General features: G+C 42.3%; 1 protein-coding gene across 4 annotated transcripts in view; it reads right to left on the minus strand.

Moving 5' to 3' along the window:
- Positions 1-21,903, minus strand: part of LOC310733348 (SH2 domain-containing protein 6) — a 135,095-nt gene that overhangs the window by 35,094 nt on the left and 78,098 nt on the right. The window contains exons 11-16 of one of the 4 annotated variants that reach the window (XM_083554565.1): positions 16,220-16,241; positions 8,809-8,839; positions 8,072-8,099; positions 6,201-6,297; positions 5,914-5,945; positions 4,320-4,345 (exon numbers count right to left, since the gene is read on the minus strand). In XM_083554565.1, coding sequence (XP_083410691.1) covers positions 4,320-4,345; positions 5,914-5,945; positions 6,201-6,297; positions 8,072-8,099; positions 8,809-8,839; positions 16,220-16,241 — 236 coding nt within the window. Of the gene's footprint in view, positions 1-4,319; positions 4,346-5,913; positions 5,946-6,200; positions 6,310-8,071; positions 8,100-8,808; positions 8,840-16,219; positions 16,245-21,903 lie in introns of all 4 variants that reach the window. The other 3 variants (XM_083554563.1, XM_083554564.1, XM_083554562.1) reach the window with 3 other exon arrangements.

Genomic DNA, 21,903 nt, shown 5'->3' on the forward strand with positions numbered 1-21,903 from the left:
CAGTGAACATTCAGGGAAAGGACATTGTGAGAGTGGACTCTTACAAATACCTGGGTGTTCACCTAAACAACAAACTGGACTGGACAGACAACACTGAGGCAATTTACAAGGAAGGGCGGAGCAGACTCTTTCTGCTGAGGAGACTAAGGTCTTTTGGAGTGCAAGGAGAGCTACTGAAGACATTTTTTGACTCTGTGGTGGCCTCAGCCATATTCTATAGAATGGTCTGCTGGGGCAGCAGCATCTCTACTGCAGACAGGAAGAGACTGGACAGCTGATCAGGAAGGCCAGCTCAGCCCTGGGGATTCCCCTGGACACTGTACAGGAGGTAGGAGAAAGGAGGATGGTAGCAAAACTATCATCATTGCTGGAGAACGCCTCTCACCCCCTGTATGTAACCGTAACTTCGTTGAGCAGCTTCTTCAGTGACAGACTGTTACATCCTAAGTGTCTAAAGGAGCCTTACAGAAGGTCTTTTCTCCCTGCTGCTATCAGATTTTACAATCAAAGCTGCTCCCAGTAAAAACCAGTCACCAAAATACAACACTGTTATTACTTTTTAGCTGTGCAATAACATTACCTGTGTGCAATATTACATGCAACATGTGCAATATTACCTGCAATATGTGCAATACCACCTGTGTGAAATACTACCTGCAATGCCTACTTTTTTTCTTCCCTTATTTGTATTTATACATTGTACTGTGTATATACTGTATATTATAGTATGTGTATATTTGCATTTAGTTTTATTTCTTTCCTTTGCTGATGTAACAAAGAAATTTCCCCACTATGGGACGAATAAAGGTATATCTTATCTTATCTTATCTTATCTTATCTTATCTTATCTTACTATAAACTAAATTATTACCGACCAGGAGTTTAAAATATTGTGTTTGACAGAAACGTGGATTAAACCGAATTAATATGTAGCATTAAATGAAGCGAGTCCTCCTGGGTATAGTTACATACACCAACCCCGTCTAAATGGCAGAGGAGGTCGGAGTCGCAGCTATTTATAATAATAATCTAAGCGTCACACAAAAGACTAAACACAAATGTAAAACATTTGAAGTTCTTTACACCAACATAAAATATTCAGTGTCCAGTCACAAAAGCAGGTCCAGTCAGTCAATTCCACTAATTATTATTTATAGACCCCCAGGGCCCTACTCTGATTTTCTCATAGAATTTGCAGATTTCATCACCAATTTCATCACCAGTTGGTGACTTTAATATTCATTTTGATAATCAGGAAGACTCCTTAAGAGCAGCAGTTGTGTCCATTCTAGATTCAGTTGGAATTAATCAGAATGTTATAGGACCCACTCATAGTGGTGGACACACTCTTGATTTGTTCTTAACATTTGGATTAAAAAAAAAAAAACCTAGTCATAATTCCACAGTCTGAAGCTACCATTCAGACCATTATCTCATCTCTTTTAAAATCTGCCTTAGTCATTGCATTACTACCTCGCCACGTTACCGTGTTAAGCGTACTTTCACGTCAGCTACAGCAGCGCGTTATATCAATGATCTTTCAGCAATTACGATATTAAATAGAACTCCGTCTGACCCCGCAGAGCTTGACTGGGACACTGAATACCTAGAATCAATGTTACGTTATACTTTAGATGATGTAGCTCCCCTAAAGACCAAAATGATCAGGGAGAAAAAATTTGCACAATGGTATAATGATCATACACGCACATTAAAACAGACCACTCGGAAATTAGAACGTAAATGGCGTCAAACAAAATTAACAGTATTTCAAATTGCATGGAAGGAGAGCCTCCTAAATTATAGAAAATCTCTTAGTGCTGCTAGATCAGCATATTTCTCCACCCTAATAGAAAATAACAAGCCTAATCATAAAATTTTTATTCAGCACGGTAGCAAAATTGATCTGTTATTGGCCTCTGATCAGGGTTTTGTCTCTTTTTTGATTTGCTCGACCTTGGTGCAGCTTTTGACACCATTGATCACACTATACTGCTTGCTAGACTTAAGAACGTTGTTGAAATAAAGGGCACAGCTCTCTTTGGCTCAGGTCTTATTTGACTGATCGCTATCAGTTTGTTGATGTAAATGGTGAGTTCTCCACACTCTCTGAGGTAAAGTTTGGTGTTCCTCAAAGATCTGTCTTAGGCCCACTGCGTTTTTCTTTATTTATGCTGCCTCTTGGTGAAATTATACATAAACATGGTATTCGCTTTCATTGCTATGCTGATGATACACAGTTGTATATGTACAGTGAGGAAAATAAGTATTTGAACACCCTGCTATTTTGCAAGTTCTCCCACTTAGAAATCATGGAGGGGTCTGAAATTGTCATCGTCGGTGCATGTCCACTTTGAGAGACATAATCTAAAAAAAAAAAATCCAGAGATCACAATATATGATTTTTTTTAACTATTTATTTGTATGATACAGCTGCAAATAAGTATTTGAACACCTGTCTATCAGCTAGAATTCTGACCTTCAAAGACCTGTTAGTCTGCCTTTAAAATGTCCACCTCCACTACATTTATTATCCTAAATTAGATGCACCTGTTTGAGGTCGTTAGCTGCATAAAGACACCTGTCCACCCCATACAATCAGTAAGAATCCAACTACTAACAAGGCCAAGACCAAAGAGCTGTCCAAAGACACTAGAGACAAAATTGTACACCTCCACAAGGCTGGAAAGGGCCACAGGGAAATTGCCAAGCAGCTTGGTGAAAAAAGGTCCACTGTTGGAGCAATCATTAGAAAATGGAAGAAGCTAAACATGACTGTCAATCGCCCTCGGACTGGGGCTCCATGCAAGATCTCACCTCGTGGGGTCTAAATGATCCTAAGGAAGGTGAAAAAATCAGCCCAGAACTACACGGGAGGAGCTGGTCAATGACCTGAAAAGAGCTGGGACCACCGTTTCCAAGGTTACTGTTGGTAATACACTAAGACGTCATGGTTTGAAATCATGCATGGCACGGAGGGTTCCCCTGCTTAAACCAGCACATGTCCCGGCACGTCTTAAGTTTGCCAATGACCATTTGGATGATCCAGAGGAGTCATGGGAGAAAGTCATGTGGTCAGATGAGACCAAAATAGAACTTTTGGGTCATATTTCCACTAAACGTGTTTGGAGGAAGAAGAATGATGAGTACCATCCCAAGAACACCATCCCTACTGTGAAGCATGGGGGTGGTAGCATCATGCTTTGGGGGTGTTTTTCTGCACATGGGACAGGGCGACCGCACTGTATAAAGGAGAGGATGACCGGGGCCATGTATTGCGAGATTTTGGGGAACAACCTCCTTCCCTCAGTTAGCGCATTGAAGATGGGTCGAGGCTGGGTCTTCCAACATGACAATGACCCGAAGTACACAGCCAGGATAACCAAGGAGTGGCTCTGTAAGAAGCATATCAAGGTTCTGGCGTAGCCTAGCCAGTCTTCAGACCTAAACCCAATAGAGAATCTTTGGAGGGAGCTCAAACTCCGTGTTTCTCAGCGACAGGCCAGAAACCTGACTGATCTAAAGAAGATCTGTGTGGAGGAGTAGTCCAATATCACTCCTGCAGTGTGTGCAAACCTGGTGAAAAACTACAGGTAACGTTTGACCTCTGTAATTGCAAACAAAGGCTATTGTACCAAATATTAACATTGACTTTCTCAGGTGTTCAAATACTTATTTGCAGCTGTATCATACAAATAAATAGTTAAAAAATCATATATTGTGATTTCTGGATTTTTTTTTAGATTATGTCTCTCACAGTGGACATGCACCTACGATGACAATTTCAGACCCCTCCATGATTTCTAAGTGGGAGAACTTGCAAGATAGCAGGGTGTTCAAATACTTATTTTCCTCTCTGTATATGTCTGATCATCATCACTGTACCCCGCAACATCTTATATCTGCTATAAATTGACATTCAGTGCAACCCAGATGAGGATGGGTTCCCTCTTGAGTCTGGTTCCTCTCAAGGTTTCTTCCTTATGCCATCTCGGGGAGTTTTTCCTTGCCACAGTCGCCATCAGGGCTTGCTCAACAGGGACAAACTTACTTATAAAGAACATATTCACTTTTAATCACCACATTATCTGTGTAAAGCTGCTTCGAGACAATGTTCATTGTTAAAACCGCTATACAAATAAAAATGAATTGAATTGAAATTGAATTTCAAACAGGTTACACACATGGGGGTTATGGCTCAGAGGTGATGACTTTGCAAATAGTGTTTAACACTAGTCCAAAATACTGTGGTGTATATTACTGACATTAATGAACATGAGTGGTGTTTGCTGTCCATGCATAAAGGATTTTTTTTTTACCTTTCCTCCAGAGTGTTCCACTGGTGCTGTGAGAGAGTAAGAATAGGTGTGACAATTTGAAGCAAATATATTTAGAAACATATAGAGTACTGTGCAACAGTTTTAGGCACTTTTAAAATAAATGCTGTAAAAAGCAATTATTGTGTGATTATTGATATGAACAGTGATTATTGATATGAACAAAATGTAGAATAAATAAATGGAAGAAATTAAAATAAATATTTAATGAGACCACCCTTTACTTGCAAACAGCATCAATTCTTCTAGGTACACAAAATAGTTTTTTTAAGAAAATTAGCAGGTAGGTTGTTCGAGTTAAACATGCTCCTGAGGTTCCAGTGACCACTGTTTCTGCCCCTCTTCCCTCCGCGGATCTTCCCACTTCGTCCAGGCTTGCCTCTGGATAGTATCCTCTTCGTTTGGAGGCCACTCTGTGCAGCTGGGGACAGTTTCACATCAACGCCTTGGGTGGTTCCATGAAATTCCGGAGTTAGAACGGGAGATTTAAGGATGGATTTGGACTGAAGGTAATGTCAACAGTCTACAGTTCTCTTCTGATCACCATTACTGTACCCCGCAACATCGTATATCTGCAATAAATGGACATTCAGTGCAACCCAGATGAGGATGGGTTCCCTCTTGAGTCCGGTTCCTCTCAAGGTTTCTTCCTTATGCCATCTCGGGGAGTTTTTTCCGGCTTGCTCATCAGAGACAAACTTACACTTATAAAGAACATATAAATGTTTTATCACCACATTATCTGTGTAAAGCTGCTTTGAGACAATGTTCATTGTTAAAAGTGCTATACAAATAAAAATTAATTCAATTAAATTGATCCAGACATCTAATAATGGTTATCAAAAAATCATATGTGGCTGTAGTCTGCCTCAAATGATTTTGTCTTTTAATGTAATCCTATTCAGACTTAATAATGCAAACAACTTGTTTTTTGTTACAGACAAATATTTTAAATTCTGACTCATCAGTCCAGAGAACCTCTTGATATTTTTCTGAAGAGTGGCCACTGATTAGTTACAGGCATTGTTTGTATAAAGGCATGAGAAAGATGGCACCATCTTGAAAGCCAGTGCAAGACAAAAGTGCAAACAGTTAGGACAGATATAAAAAACACACAAAACAGTGCAAACAGCACTTTTTGATACTACTTTGCCTGTGCAAGACCTTGCTGATGCAGTATAACTACCTTGTGCTTTTTCTTGTTCAGTCTTGCCAAGGTGTATGGCCAGTGACATGAAACTGTCTCACCTTAGTATGAGAGACCCAGTTTTAAGCCTCCTACACAGCTATTTCCATATAAGTTAATATCTGCGTTTCAACACACATATGAAATTGATGACTAGCACCTGTTTGGTATAATTGGTTAATCATACACCCGACTTTGATCCTATAAAATCCCTGACTTTGTACAAGTGTAAAAAGTGTGCAAAAGTAAACACTGAAAGCACTGAACTTGTTAATGGATAAAAAATAAACACTTTTTTCTTCTTACTTACATTCTTACTTTTCAGCATTTTTTTTACAACTGCCTAAAACTTTGTACAGTAATATATATGAAATACAAAAGAAAACATACCAGTGCCATCTACAGAAGGAGAAATGGGTGAGCTGAAAATAAAATAAATATATAATGTTTGCATATAGTATGTTAGAGATCGGTTTGTTATATGCAGCAAAAAATACATTCAGTCGTGTCCGCATTTCATTATTTCTAGATAACTACTTTCTAAAAAATAATAAAATACTTTTTCTTTTGACAGTAAACTCTCTATTATTAATAAAGCCTTAATAATATTTAACTTTTCTGTAAATACAATTAATTTATATATTCCTACATTTTGTGAGTGAGTGCGTACATCTTACCTGGGCTTGGCATCATTTAAGGCCTCAATGGCAAGAGGATGTCTGATATTTTGGATTGGCAATGGTACATGGGCAGGAATATTGTGGACCTTCATATCTGGAATTGATGCTATTTTTTAGTCATGAAGAAAAATCCTTGATTTTTACAGTTTCATTTTCTAATGTATAGCCTTAAACATAAAATTGTGCAACATGACCCCCCTCAGTTCATTGAAATCTTAATGTTTAATCTTAATATCTATGTTGAAATCTTATTGCCGGTTATGCTAAATAATGCTAGAATTTGATTGTGTGTGTATGTTGCCATTTTGAAAGTGTATTATTTGATTTATGACTCTTATAGTAAACTCTTGTGGTTTCACACAGTGTGACATTTATTTAAAATATCTCAATATGATAGAGAACATTTGAACATTGTGGTATAACTATAATACTTTTTGTGTATTATAAAATACACAAAAAGAGAATTGATTGTATTGTAAATATATTTAATGTACCCCGTGAGTGTATGCAACCAAGCCATTAGGGTTGCACAAGCCAGAGCACTCTTAGTGGCATTCCCATGCCCGGATGAATGGGGAGGGTATCCAGCGTAAAACGTGCCAAATCAAATATGCTGATCACGAATCAGAAATTCATACTGGATCGGTCGAGGCCCGGGTTACCAACGACCACCACAGGTATTGTTAGCCAACAGGGTACCGGTGGAAATTGGGCTACTGTTGGCCAAAGAAGGAGAAGGAGAGGAGGAAGACTTCTACAGAGAAGGCAGGAAAAGGATAAGTGTAGAAGAGTGGAGGTTCGGGTTGGTACTTTAAATGTTAGTACTATGTAAAGGGAGAGAGTTAGCTGATATGATGGAGAGGAGAAAGGTAGATATGTTGTGTGTTCAGGAGACCAAGTGGAAAGGGAGTAAGGCCAGAAACATTAGAGGTGGGTTTAAACTGTTCTATCATGGTGTGGATGGAAAGAGAAATGGTGTAGGGGTGATTCTGAAGGAAGAGTACAGTACAGGTGAAGAGAGTTTCTGGCAGGGTGATGAACATAAAGCTGAAAGTTGCAGGGGTGATGATAAATCTAATCAGTGGCTATGCTCCACAAGTGGGTTGTGAGATGGAATAGAAGGAAAAATTCTAAAGTGAGTTTCTAAAGTGTAAGGTGTTGTTGGCAAGCCCAGAAAAGTGCTTTTGAGTGTAAAAAAGAATACTTTATAACAAGGTAGGTTAGCTGGCTGAGGACTATTTATTGGCATATACAGGGCCTCTACCACCCTCTGTGGGGTAAAATTTAGAAATATTTGTGAAAATCCTTTTCAAAATACTTGATGTATTCATAAAAAGCAAAATTTCTAATTAAATGTTTAACAAGGGAACATTTATGGGACTGGCCAAGTGTCCATATATTTATGGCCACATAGTTTACCAGATTCAATGTGTTACAAATATATTATCAATAACTCTGAAAACTCCCAAGTTTTTACAGTTCAAATAAAAGACTATAAAAATCACATTCTGTGTGTACTATTGCATTGCAAAATTCAGTGTAATGTAGCAAACAGTGACACTGTGTGTGTTGTAGGAATGATTGTACTGAAACCATTTATTCAATCCACAACTCATGCTCTACCGGTATGGCAGTTTTTTTTTTATGAAAACTATTGTGCAAACATTCTGGGTGAAATACCTGTGTGAAATTCAAGACTGACGTTGTTCATCCAGTAAGATTGTGTATGTATATATATATATATATATATATATATATATATATATATATATATATATATATATATATATATATATACCATGAATATTAAAACTCTACTCAAAAACAACACAAAGTGTGCAAGCAAAAAGAACTTGAGAAAGACTGACCTGCCAAGTCACTGGTGATGAGAGAGTTCTAGTAATAGCAAATAAATAAACTTTTTTATTAATATTTGAACATATAGGTAGAGTATCCAGGCAAAGAAAAAAGTATTTTAATAGAAATTAAAAAACACATAAAAATATATTTCTATAATAACAATATATACTTTATTTTTGCTGCTGGGAACAAAAGCATATGCATGTAATTTACTGAAAACATAATCTTGTTATTTGCGCATTATTATATGTGATTGTGGAGTCATGGACAAGCTCCACTTTGTGTGTGGAAGGCAGCACAGGAGGAAACAAGAGGTGAGAATCACACACCTGTTGGTGATCTGTCTAATCAGTGTTCTCTGTTGCAATGAGCAGGGAAAAAGAAAAGGATGGAAAGAAAAGAGCTTAAGGGGAGAGAGATGCTGAGCAGAACTGAGCATCTGTGCATGTATGTATATGTGTTTCAGTTTTACCCACTGAAAAGTGGGAGTAAATTGCAAGAGTGTGGGTGCATGTGTTTTCCAATCAAATAAATTAACAATCTTAATAAAATGCTACCTAAGAGTAATTTCTTTTCTGTCAGTGTTGTCTATTTTTCCAGGGCATTGGTGATGGTTTTTACAAAAACAAAACATAAAATATACGACAAATTTGTATTGCTATACAAATATAGATAATGGTATTACATTGCACTCCTAATGTACCAACAGGACTTATTGACAGTATAGTATGTATACAATACTTACAGATTTTGCTCTGGGGACAGGTGGCTTCATACTGATAAGACAACAGAAAAAGCACTGAACAAACTAGTATAACATCAAACAAACAAATTCCAAAACAATTAGGATGCTGAATGGCATGTAAATTAAAGCAGAATGCCATGATTTGCAAATCTCACCATGTTATTTGCAATAGAGCATAGAAAACAGATCAACTTTTTAAACTCAGGAAATGTTCAGTGTTAGGGAAAATATAAGGATATATCGAATCTGAATGTGAATGCTGCATGTATGGAAAATGTTGGGACAGGGACAACAAAATATTTTATGTTACTAAAAGGAAACATTTACTAAAAGGATTTTTTAACTAATTGCTAACAGGTCAATAACATAATTGGGTATTAAAAAAAATATCAGTGAGGCAGGGTCTCTTAGAAGTAAAGCTGGGCAGACATTCACTAATCTGCAAATATCTGTGACTACAAATTATGGGACAATTTCAGAATAGCATCCAAATTCAAAAACTTCCAATATCCTATAATCTACAGTACATAATATTATAAAATGTTTTCAAGAATTGGGAGAAATCTCTGTGCCCACAGGAAAAGGCAGCAATTTTTATCGGACGCCTGTAATTTTCCAGTCCTCAGGTGGCATTGCATTAGAAGCATGTATTGGTAATGACTGCATGGGCATGGAAACACCTCCAGAAATCATGTCATTAACAAATTTTGCCATGATTATCACAGGTGCAGGTAAAAACTCTATCATGCAAATAAGTTATATGTGAGCATTTTCTCCGCGCCAAAGCAGATGGACTATGGCAAAGTGGACAAATCGAAATTCAAAATTATTTTTGGAAAACATGGATGCTCTGGACTGAAGAGGACTGGGGTTATCTGACTTAACAGCACACAATTCAAAAGACTGCATCTCTGATGGAATGGGTAGCTTGCACATATAAAAAGGCACCATCAGTGCTGTAAAGTATAAACAGATTTTAGAGCAACATATTCTTCCATCCAGAAGTCTTTTTCAGGAAAGCCCTTACATTCTTCAATGATAAATCACTCCCTTTATCTATTATATATTAACAGCATGGCTTCCTAGTAGAAAAGTCCAGGTGCTGAACCATTTACCATCCACCAAACTGAAAACAGTTGGTGCAACAAAAAATAAAACAATTAAGGCCCACTACTGTTGAGCAAATAAAATCATTCACCTACAAAAAATAAAGCAACTGGTCTCCCTAGTTCCCATATGTATACAGACCGTGGTTAAAATAAGAAGGGATGCTACACAATGGTAAAAATGGCTCTGTCCTAGCTGTTTTGAGAAATGTTGATTTAGCAATCAAAGTCAAAATTACCTTGAAATTTTCTTAAAAAGGAACGTTTTCTAAGTTTAAACATGTGATATGTTTTCTATGGTTTTATAGCATTTGCAAAACACTGCACATGACCACATGCCACACAACATCCCAACTTTTTTGGAATTGGGGTATATATATATATATATATATATATATATATATATATATATATATATACATACACACACACACACACACACACACACACACACACACACACACACACACGCTCACAAAATTAAGTACACCCCTAACATTTCAGCATAAATAAGTAAAATAAGGAGGGTGTACTCACTTTTGTGAAATATACTTTATATTGTCCCCAAGTTACAATGGATTGAATTAAAAAATTTCAATCGTATGATGCCAGGATATGTGCATCTCCCACCTTGTGGGATGCCTTACTCTCATGTGTTTTGAGACATGTTGATGTTACCATCAAACTCAAAATGACCTTCTAATTTTTAAAAAAGGTATATTTTCTATGTTTAAACATGTGATATGTTTTCTTTGGGTTTATAGGATTTTTAAATCACTACACATGACAAGCCACACAACATCCCAAATTTTTGGGAATTGGGGTTTAATGAAATGAGAGGGGTGTATTCACTTTTGTGAGATATACTTTATATTGTCCCCCAGTTACAATAGATCGAATACATTTTTTTAGGCCAGGATGTGTGCATCTCCCACCTTGTGAGATGACTAATTCTCGCCAGCAGTCGACAGAGTTGGGTTGTCTTAAGGGGTCTTTTTTTCAGTGTTTTTTGGTGTTTAAAAGCCCAATTTTAGCGCTTGTCCTACTCCTTTATATTCGGGTCGCTGGACACTTAAACTGAGTTGCCACATACCATACATATAATTTTTACGCGAAAACACTGGAGGCAAAAGCCGAAGTGAAAGGTTTATTTGCGCCACAGGGCAAATCAGAACACAACACTCGCATTCAAATGTAAATAATCCGGTGGGGCGCAGCGGAAGCGCGGACCACGGTGAAAGAACAAAAAGAAAGGTAGTCGCTGTAGAATCCAAGGTGCGCTTGGGAAGAAGCACGTACTGAACAGTCCACGGGAAACACGTGTGATGAGCAGCATAACCATAGACAATAACTGACAATGTGAATGTGGAGGTGAGGGGTTTATATGGGTGTGGTGATAAGTGCCCAACGAGTCTCAGGTGTGTGTGACTAGTACACTGGCGAGGAGCTTTGAGCGGGCATGGAGAAGGATCAGGAAACTCCCCGACACCACGCCCTGACCCTGCGACGAGGACGACCCCTAGCCCGGGGCGCCGGCCGGCGTGGGTGAGCAGCATAGAATTCCGTCGGCAGCGCCGGGTCCAGCATGTCCTGCCGGGCCACCCAAGACCGCTCCTCCGAACCGTACCCTTCCCAATCCAGGTACTGGAGGCGACCCCCGTGCCGTCTGGAGTCCAGGACCTCCCGCACCGTGTAGACGTCAGGCTGAGCTACGACTGAGCTACGACTGAGCTACGACCGGCTGGACGGATGCCAAGGGGTCACCTGGAGGATGAGAGGAAGGCGAGACACATGCTTCAGCAGTTTCAGCAGGGACACATGGAAGGTAGGGTGAATGCGGTACCTGGGTGGCAGCTCCAGCCGGTAGGACACGTCGCCGATCTGCCTGGAAACCCAGAAGGGCCTGATGTACCGGGGGCTCAGCTTACGGCACGGCAGCTTCAGCCTCAGGTCCCTTGTCTTCAGCCACACCAAATCCCCGGGGTGGAAATGAGGAGCCTCCAGGCGCCTGGCGTCAGCATGCCTGCGAGTGCACCAACTTCCAGACCCTGTTGCTCTCCTGGAACCAGGCATCCCCGAGGGCATGTTGCTGGGCTCGTCCGACCATGGGAACAGGGGCGGCTGGAACCCCAGCACACATTGGAAAGGGGTGAGCCACGTGGAATCCTGGCGAAGCGAGTTCTGGGCGTACTCCGCCCAGGGCAAGAAACAAGCCCAGTCCGCCTGGTCTTGGCTGCAGTAGGTCCTTAGGTACCTGCTCAGCTCCTGGATCTTTCGTGCCGCCTGGCCGTTTGACTGCGGGTGGTAACCAGACGTCAGGTTCACCGAAACCACCAGGAGCTGGAAGAAGGCCTTCCAAACCCGAGACGTGAACTGGGGCACACGGTCCGAGACTATCTCCTCCGGGAGACCGAAGTTCCTGAAAACGTGGTGAAACAGGGCCTCGGCTGTCTCGAGGGCGGTTGGCAGGCCCTTGAGGGGAACAAAACGGCAGGCTTTGGAGAAGCGGTCCACCGCTACCAGGACGTACATGTGTCCCCCTGACCGTGGTAGGTTGGTCACAAAGTCGATCCCCAGGTGAGACCAGGGGCGCTGAGGGACGGGGAGCAGCATCAGCTTGCCTACGGGCAGGTTGCGTGGCACCTTGGACATGGCGCAGGTGGGACACTCCTGGACGAAACGGGTAACCTCCTCTGCCATCCTTGGCCACCAGTAACGCACTTGAATGAGCTGAACCGTCCTCTTCTCCCCTGGGTGGCCCGTCTGCATTAGCCCTCTTCAGCAGGAGGTGGGGACAAAGACACGTCCCTTCGGACACCCCTTGGGGGCCGGTTCCTGGAGAGAAGCTGAGCGGATCTTACTGTCCACGTCCCAGACGATGGGCCCCACGACGAGTGCGGGAGGAAGGAGGGGTCTGGATCGCTGTGTTCCTCAGACCCGAACACCCGGGAGAGGGCGTCTGCCTTTCCATTGAGCGCCCCGGCTCGGTAGGTGACGTAAAACTGGAACCGGTGAAGAAGAGGGCCCACCGAGCCTGCCTGGGGTTGAGTCTCCAGGTCTCCTGTAGTTACTGGAGGTTCTTGTGGTCGGTGATCACGGTAAATGGGTGCTCGGCACCCTCCAGCCAGTGCCTCCATTCGTCCAGGGCCATCTTTATGGCCAAGAGCTCACGGTTGCCGATGTCGTAGTTCTGTTTAGCAGCTGAGAGCTTGTGCGAGAAGTAAACACATGAGTGGAGCTGTGGCGGGGTGCCTGATAGCTGGGAAAGAGCAGCCCCTACACCGGTCGATGAGGCGTCGACCTCGACCACAAATGGCCTCCCGGGATCAGGATGACGCAATACAGGGGCGAGGCAGAAGCACTGGCGGAGCTCGTCAAAGGCTTCCTAAACCTCTGGGGTCCATTTTAGGGTTCGTGCTTTTCCCCTGAGGAGGGTCGTGAGGGGTGCAGTGATCTGGCTGTAACCCTGGTTGAACCAACGATAGAAATTCGCGAAGCCCAGGAACCGCTGGAGTTCTTTAATCGACTCCGGAATGGGCCAGTTCCTCACAGCCTTCACCTTGCCTTCGTCCATTTGTATCCCCTGTGCACTGATCACGTAGCCCAGGAACTGTATCCTCTTCAGGTGGAACTCGCACTTCGAGAGGTTCAGGTAGAGCCGGTGGGAACGAAGTGCCCCTAGGACGTCATGCACGTGACAATGGTGCTCCTCCAAGTTTCGTGAATAGATCAGGATGTCATCGATGTAGACCATGACACACTTCTGGAGGTAGGGCCGGAGCACCTCGTTCATGAACCCCTAAAAGACGGCTGAAGCGATGAAAAGGCTGTACGGCATGACCTGGTACTCATAGTGCCCTGAGGGTGTAATGAAGGCGGTCTTCCACTCATCTCTCTTTCTGATGCGTACCAGGTTGTATGCGCTCCGGAGGTCGAGTTTGGAGAAAACCCTCGCCTCCCCTAGGTCCTCCAGGGCTGAGGGTACGAGCTGGATGGGGTAAGGGGGAAGAGCAATCTGGGCATTCAGCTGCCGGTAGTCAATGCATGGTCGAAGACCCCCGTCCTTCTTCCCCACAAAGAAAAAGCTCGAGGCCGCCGGAGAGGAGGATTGGGTGATAAATCCCTGCTGGAACGCCTGTTGGACATACTCCTCCATAGTTCAGTTCATCCTGGAACACCTGGTATTCCTTGGGAATCGCCGCCTGGGTCTTTGTTGTGGCTTCCTCCACCCTGGTGGCGCCGACCACAGCCTTGGGGGCCCGTGTGGGGAGCTGGGAGAGGCAGTTTTCCCTGCAGTGTGCACTTCACTACAGGATGTTGCACGGGTCCCAGGAGCACCGCGGGGCGTGTTGTTGTAACCAGGGCCGTCCCAGGATCACACTGACGGTCGAGTCGTCGAGCACCATGAACCTGATGTCCTCACGATGAAATAGCCCCACCTGGAGAGTGACAACTGGCGCACAGTACTTTACCGAGCCCCTTCTCAGTGGGCGTCCCTGGATGGTCTGGACGGCTAGGTCCTGGAAGCCCCTCTCTTGGGGGAGCCGCAGGCGGTCGAGGCAGGGTTGAGAGATGAAGTTTCCTGCCGATCCAGAGTCAACCAGAGCATATACAGAGACAGAGAGATTGGGAGTTAGAAGCGTCACTGCGAGCTTAGACAAAGGAGATATGTCTGTGGGGAACACAACCGTACTCACCGCTGTGCGAGCAGGACGTATGGTGCATCTGGCGATGGAGTGGCCTGGGTTTCCACAGTACAGGCATTTACCGGCAGCCAGGCGGCTGTTTCTCTCCTTCCTGGACAACCTCTAAGAGCCCAGCTGCATCGGTTCGGTGTCGGAGACCGTAGCGGATCCAGGATGGGCCCCTGAGGGATGAGGTGTAGGCGGGCACGCCGCTAGCCGCAGTGAAAGGCCGATGGATTTTCCTATGAATTCCTCCAGTTTAATCTCTGGTGAAAGACCAACTCGATATATACTCAGAAGCGCCGACTCGCTCCAGCCACTAGATGCCTCCAGGGTCCGGAAACGCAGGCTGTAAGCCGTGATGTCGTCACTCCCCTGACGCAAACCGAGCAGCTGGTCAGCTGTGGTTAGGACCCCGGAAGCGGTGCTGAAAACCTCTAGGAAGTGCGCGGTGAACTGAGTATAGGCGTTCAACACCAGGCTTTCCGAATGCCAGAGCGATTGAGCCCAAGCTAGCGCTCTCCCGGAGAGGAGTGAGATGAGGAACGCTACCTTGGACCGTTCGGATGGAAAACGCTGCAGCTGCATTTCTATATAGAGGTTTACCTGGAGCAGGAAGCCGCGGCACTCCAAAGCTTCGCCCAAAAACGCTCCCGGGAGCGCCATGGGACTGCCGGTGATCGCGGGGGGGTTTGGACAAGCCAAGGCGGATGGAAAGGCAGCTTGCAGCGCGGCGACGAGATCCTGAACCAGATCGGAGGAGCTGCTGGGTCCGGTGTCCATCGCCAGGTAAAAGCTGGAGAATCGCTCCTACTGTCTTTATAGGTCAGTTATTCTGTTACGCGAAAACACTGGAGGCGAAAGCCGGAGTGAAAGCAAACGGAAAGTTTATTTGCGCCACAGGGCAAATCAGAACACAACACTCGCCCTGAAATGTGAATAATCTGGTGGGGCGCATCGGAAGCGCGGACCACGGTGAAAGAACAAAAAGAAAGTTCGTCGGTGTAGAATCCAAGGTGCGCTTGGGAAGACGCACAAACTGAACAGTCCACAGGAAACACGTGTGATGAGCAGCATAACCACAGACAATAACAATGTAAATGTGGAGGTGAGGGGTTTTTATGGATATGGTGATGATTGCCCAACGAGTCTCAGGTGTGTGGTGTGACTAGTACGCTGGCGAGGAGCTTCGAGCGGGCGTGGCCCGCACAGGAGAAGAAGAATAATACTGTAAAGTTTAAATATTATGGTAGTATAAATAGCTTTTTTGCTAAATTATGTTCTGTAAATTTTTGAATTATTAACTAATTACAACATCATACTAGCAAATAATAATAGTAATACTTTAAGACTCCTGGTTAGGCTAGGCCATGTCTCAACTTATTTTTTAAGTTACCCATATTTTCAAGTTATGATTCAGTCATCAAAAAGCATTGCCATCATAACTTGGGGACTACCTGTATACTCCACTGAGCGAAAAAATACTGTATACAATTTTTATAATTTGTCCAAATCAGATTAAAAGTGAGTCAGGTCTCATTGGAGTACCACTACTAAATATCACAAATGTAAATATAAGTACCAGTTCACAGAGCAATGTTTAAATGTACACACACTTACACAGGTAGAGGAAGATCTTTCACCACTGTTTCGAATGGCATCATGTGAACACCACCAGAGGGCATAGGGGGGCACAAGCAAAAGTCATTTAAATAATAAATTAAACAATGTGCACATAGTTAAGTATAATAATGAGCTGTTACTATCAGATCACAAAAAAACAACAGAATTATTGAAATACTTAAACAGGCTATATTCTTCTTCTTTTATTTTTTTATTTTTTATTTTCAAGACCTATAAACGAAATGAGTATTTATTTATACATGTATAGCAGGCTATACTATTAAGACCACATATATAGCAGAAAAAAAGTCTTGTCTTAGTGTTACACACTTTGTTAATTCACCATTCTATCCTCTTTTTTGACAGGAAGCAAACATGGGTACCTGTATACATGATTACTTCACCTAGTTTGTTAATTTCTTTGACAAGCAACAATAATCACTTTGCTCTCCCGAGACTTGAAAATTGTTTACCTCAAATGACAATAGCACATCTATTGTCATGCAATGTATGTATGATGGCAGAAATAGATGCAAGTGCAGAGTAAAATATTGAGTGAGCAGGTCTGTGGAGGTGGCCATCCTGGCATGAACAGGTCATGGGGGAAGGCTGCACAATCACCCCCTGGTATAAGAAGGTCTTGGCTGGGAAGCACCTAATCAGCCTCAGATATGAGCCATTGACTCCTCTCAGGCTTTGGATCCACCAGACTCTCAAAATAAATTTGCCATTGCATGAAAATAAAAAAAATATTTAGGTTTGTAAAAGCCATCAGACAAAGCTGGGAAAGGTAAAAATGCTACTAAGGGACACTGACAGATTTGAGCTAGGACATGAAGATTACTACAGTGGATATAAAATGTCTACACACCTCTGTTTAAATGCCATGTTTTTGTGATTATTGGACCAAGAAATCATGTCAGAATTTTTTCTACGTTTAATGTGACCTATAACCTGTACAACTAAATTGAAAAAACAAAGAAATCCTTTAAAAAAAGAATTTTTTTTTTAATGTAAAAAAATAAAATAATGTGTTTGCATTAGCGTGTACAAGTGTGTACATTAGCGTGTACAAGCAACATACAGACATCGGAGCAACTGGTGTTTGTGTGTACCACAGCCAAACACTCAAAAAAATCATAAACAACCCCAATAACACAATAAATGATGATCTGCGGCAGAAGCTACGCGACCTCTGTGTGCTTCGAGAACTAGACCTCCAGACCTCGGCGTCGCCTGCGGTGGATGGATGGAGGAGGGGAAATCGAATGCGCTGCGCGAGGAAGCGGAAGCGTGGAAAGCGAGCGGGGGCTAGTGCTGTGAAAAAAGCTAACCCTAGCCGGCCTGCTCTACCATCTCTACTGCTGGCAAATGTCTGCTCCCTGGACAACAAATTGGACTACATCTGACTCCAACAAGCTGCTCGGCGTGAGTACAGACACTGCTGCGTCTCTGTGTTCACTGAGATGAGGCTGAGCAACAGAGTTCCAGACGCCGCCATTCAGCTGGACGGGCTAGCCGCGTTTCGACAGAAATGCAGCTCTGTGCGGTAAGACTCACGGAGGCGGTCTGTGTGTTTACATCAACACGGAATGGTGTAAGAACTCTGTGCTTGTTTCCACCTACTGCTCATCGCTGTTGGAGTTTATTGTTGTGAGATGTAGACCTTTTATTTCCCCCGGGAATTCACCACCGCTATTGTGCTTGGAGTGTACAGACCACCTAGCGATAATGCTAAGGAATCGCTCAGCATACTCTACAGGACCATTAGCGAACTACAAAACACACACCCTGACGGATTGGTTATTGTCACCGGAGATTTCAACCATGCAAATCTCAGGACTGTGCTTTCAGGCAGTTTACGACTATGAAAACACTTATACAACAAACCAAATAGTTACAAGTACACACACAGCCCAGTTTATAGAAACCGTATCTATTCCTCGTGTAGTAAAACCAAGAATTAAATACACAAGATCAAGAAATAATCTTATTGCAGTTAAAACTGAAAAATGACAGATAAGCAAACACAAAAAAGTTCTAAAGTTTGGTCTTTTAAACATTAGATCACTTGCACCCAAAGCACTCATTGTAAATGAGATGATCACAGATAATAATCTCGATGCACTCTGTCTCACTGAGACCTGGATTAAACCAGATGATTATATAGGTCTTAGCAAGTCGACGCCTTCAGCATATGTTTATAAGCATGAGCCCCGTCAGACTGGTCGTGGGGGTGGTGTAGCAACCATTTATAGTGCCTCTATTAATGTTAGTCAGAGATAAGGATTCAGCTTTAAATCGTTTGAAGTGCTTGTTCTTAAAATTGTACCTTCAGACATACATAGAAAACCCATACTATCTCTTGCTCTGGCCACCGTGTACAGACCCCCAGGGCCTTACGCTGATTTTCTTCAAGAGTTTGCTTGTTTTCTTTCAGACCTCTTGATTAATTTGATAAAGTGCTGCTTGTAGAAAATATATATTTAATATTCATATAGATGATGTAAACGATGCTCTAGGATTATCATTTGTTGACTTATTAAACTCTTTTGGGGTTAAACAAAACGTCACCAAACCAACTCATCGTTTTAACCACACACTAGACTTATTAATATCCCACGGAGCAGACGTCACTTATATAGATATTTTACCCCAGGGTGATGACATCACAGACCATTATCTCATACTTTACACACTACCGGTAGAGCATATTAGCTGTGTTTCACCACGTTATCTACGTGGTAGGACTATTGTTCCGACCACTAAGGACAGATTCATAAATAACAGACCCATTTCAAATCTCCCATTTATGTCTAAGATTTTAGAAAATATTGTTGCTGCCCAGTTATGTTCCCACTTACAAGAGAACAATATCTTTGAACAGTTTCAGTCAGGTTTTAGGCCCCATCATAGCAAAGAAACTGCTCTAGTTAAAATCACTAATGACCTGTTTTTACCTTCAGACAAAGGCATCATCTCGCTGTTAGTTTTACTAGATCTTAGTGCTGCACTATAGATCATGATCTCCTCCTAGATCGCTTACAAAATAATATTGCCATTCAGGGACAGGCATAACGCTGGTTTAAATCCTACCTGTCCGATCGTTACCATTTCAGAAACTTAAATGGAGAGCTATCCAGGTTAATGCTAGTAAACTATGGTGTGCCACAAGGTTCAGTTCTAGGACCCCTGCTTTTCACAATATACATACTTCCCTTAGGAAATATTATTAGAAGACATGGAATTAGCTTCCACTGTTATGCTGATGATACCCAGCTATATATCTCATCAAAACCAGGCGATATAGCTCAATTAGCTCGGATAACTGAGTGTGTAACGAAATAAGAGATTTGATGACCCATAACTTTCTACTATTAAATTCTGATAAGACGGAGATTTAGACAGATGTTCTGTAACTACTAGTTCAATGGTAAAAGACCTAAGGGTTATTTTAAACAGCAACTTGTCTTTCAAAAATCATATCAACTAAGTTACAAAAACAGCCTTCTTTCACCTTAGAAATATTTCTAAGCTAAGAAACATGTTATCTATTTCTGATGCAGAGAAGCTCATCCATGCGTTCATGACCTCCAGAATAGACTACTGTAATGCATTACTAGGTGGATGTCCTGCATCATTAATAAACAAGCTTCAGTTAGTTCAGAATGCGGCAGCCAGAGTTCTCACAAGGTCAAGAAAATATGATCATATAACCCCAATCTTATCGTCCCTACACTGGCTACCTGTTAAGTTTCGAATCGACTACAAAATACTACTTCTTACTTACAAAACACTAAATGGTTTAGCTCCCATGTATCTATCCAGTCTTTTAACACGCTATAATCAGTCACGCTCCCTGAGATCTCAAAACTCTGGACTTCTAGTAGTTCCTAGAATAGCAAAGTTCACTAAAGGTGGTAGATCATTCTCACATTTAGCTCCTAAACTTGGGAATAGTCTTCCTGACAGTGTTTGGGGTTTAGACACACTCTCCCAGTTTAAGTGCAGATTAAAAACGTATCTTTTTAGCAAAGCCTACACATAACATACGTCTCACATCATAACATTGTGTTGCAGAACATCTGATTCACATGCACATTATCAACTTGTGCTGTTAATATCATGAACAGCAGCTACGCCAATTTCTCTCCACTGCTTCTCTTTCTCTCCCCAACCCGAGGCATCCTGAGGTTTGGCCAGCTCCAGTCACGTCTCACCTCATGAAGATTATGGACCTTTAAAGAAATAGATGCCGAATTCGCAAACATCCTGAACCATCTAGGGATGTACCAGTGCCAATTTGATCCCACTACATGTGTGGAGTTTTGACATTGGACATTGGACCTCCTCGAGTGTTTAAAGGCTCTGGCATGGAGAAGCTGGTGTTGGATCTGTGATGATCACAAATGTTGAGCTATTTTACGAGTTGCTCAGTAGCTCCTAGTTTTATAACCATAAACACTGTATAAGACTGTAGAAAGAACATTACTTATAATCACACACTCCAGTGCTCATGTTAGTTCTCACTCTCCAGTGTTCTGTATTGTTGAAAAATGTATGATCCAACTCTTGATGTCACCCAAATGAGGATGGGTTCCCCCTTTTGAGTCTGGTTCCTCTCAAGGTTTCTTCCTCATAACATCTAAGGGAGTTTTTCCTTGCCACAGTCGCTACGGCTTGCTCATCAGGGATAAATACACACCATTCATTTTGACTGTTGATTTCTGTAAAGCTGCTTTGAGACAATGTCTGTTGTGAAAAGTGCTATAAAAATAAACTTAACTTGGCTTGATTTGATTCGCTTCCTAAATTTCATCAGAATGTGGACTTTTGCAACCAGAGGAGAAAACACGCTGTATGTTGTTTACACAAACATCTGGGGTGCTTACTGGGCGAAACCCCGCCCCCACCTCGGGTACTCAGACCACATCTCTGTTATGCTGATCCCAGCATACAGACCACTCAGCAGGTGTTCAAGACCAGCTCGAAACCAGGTGAGAACCTGGCCAGCAGGATCCATGTCTGCTCTCCAGGATTGCTTCAAATGCACGGACTGGGACATGTCAAGTCAAGAGTCAGGTCAAGAGGCTTTTTATTGTCATTTCTACAGTACACAGTAAAAACGAGACAACGTTCCTCCGGAACCCTGGTGCTACACTAAACAACAACTTAAAGCTACAACACAACACAAGCTACATAAAGTGCATCGAGTGCAACCTGGTGCAAACAGTGCAGACAAAAAAACAGTACAGACAGACATTACAAGACAAGACACAAAACCAAGATAGCGCTGACCAGTAAACCTACTGTATATTTGGTTATACAGTACTGTGAACTGTAGAAACTATACCCGGGAGTGAATATAAGAAACACAATGTAGTGCAAAAATACAGCAGCAGTCAAGAGGTGCAAAGACAGCATGTAAACAGTGTAGTATAATGTAATATAGTCGAAGGTGCAAAAAAAAGCATGTAAACAATATAATAGTCAAAGGTGCAAAAGATGGCATGTAAACAGTAATACAGGGAAATGTGCAAAAAACAGCAGTTAAAGAGTGTAGTACAGTCAAGTATAAATAATAATAAATAGATAATGGTGGAATGCATTGAGATGAGTGATGAGTGTGTGTTAGGTGTTAAGTCCAGGTTGTACAGTTTGATAACACACATTTATATGTG

The sequence above is a fragment of the Silurus aristotelis genome (assembly GCF_946808225.1).
Source record: "Silurus aristotelis genome assembly, chromosome: 11".
Lineage (NCBI taxonomy): Eukaryota > Metazoa > Chordata > Actinopteri > Siluriformes > Siluridae > Silurus > Silurus aristotelis.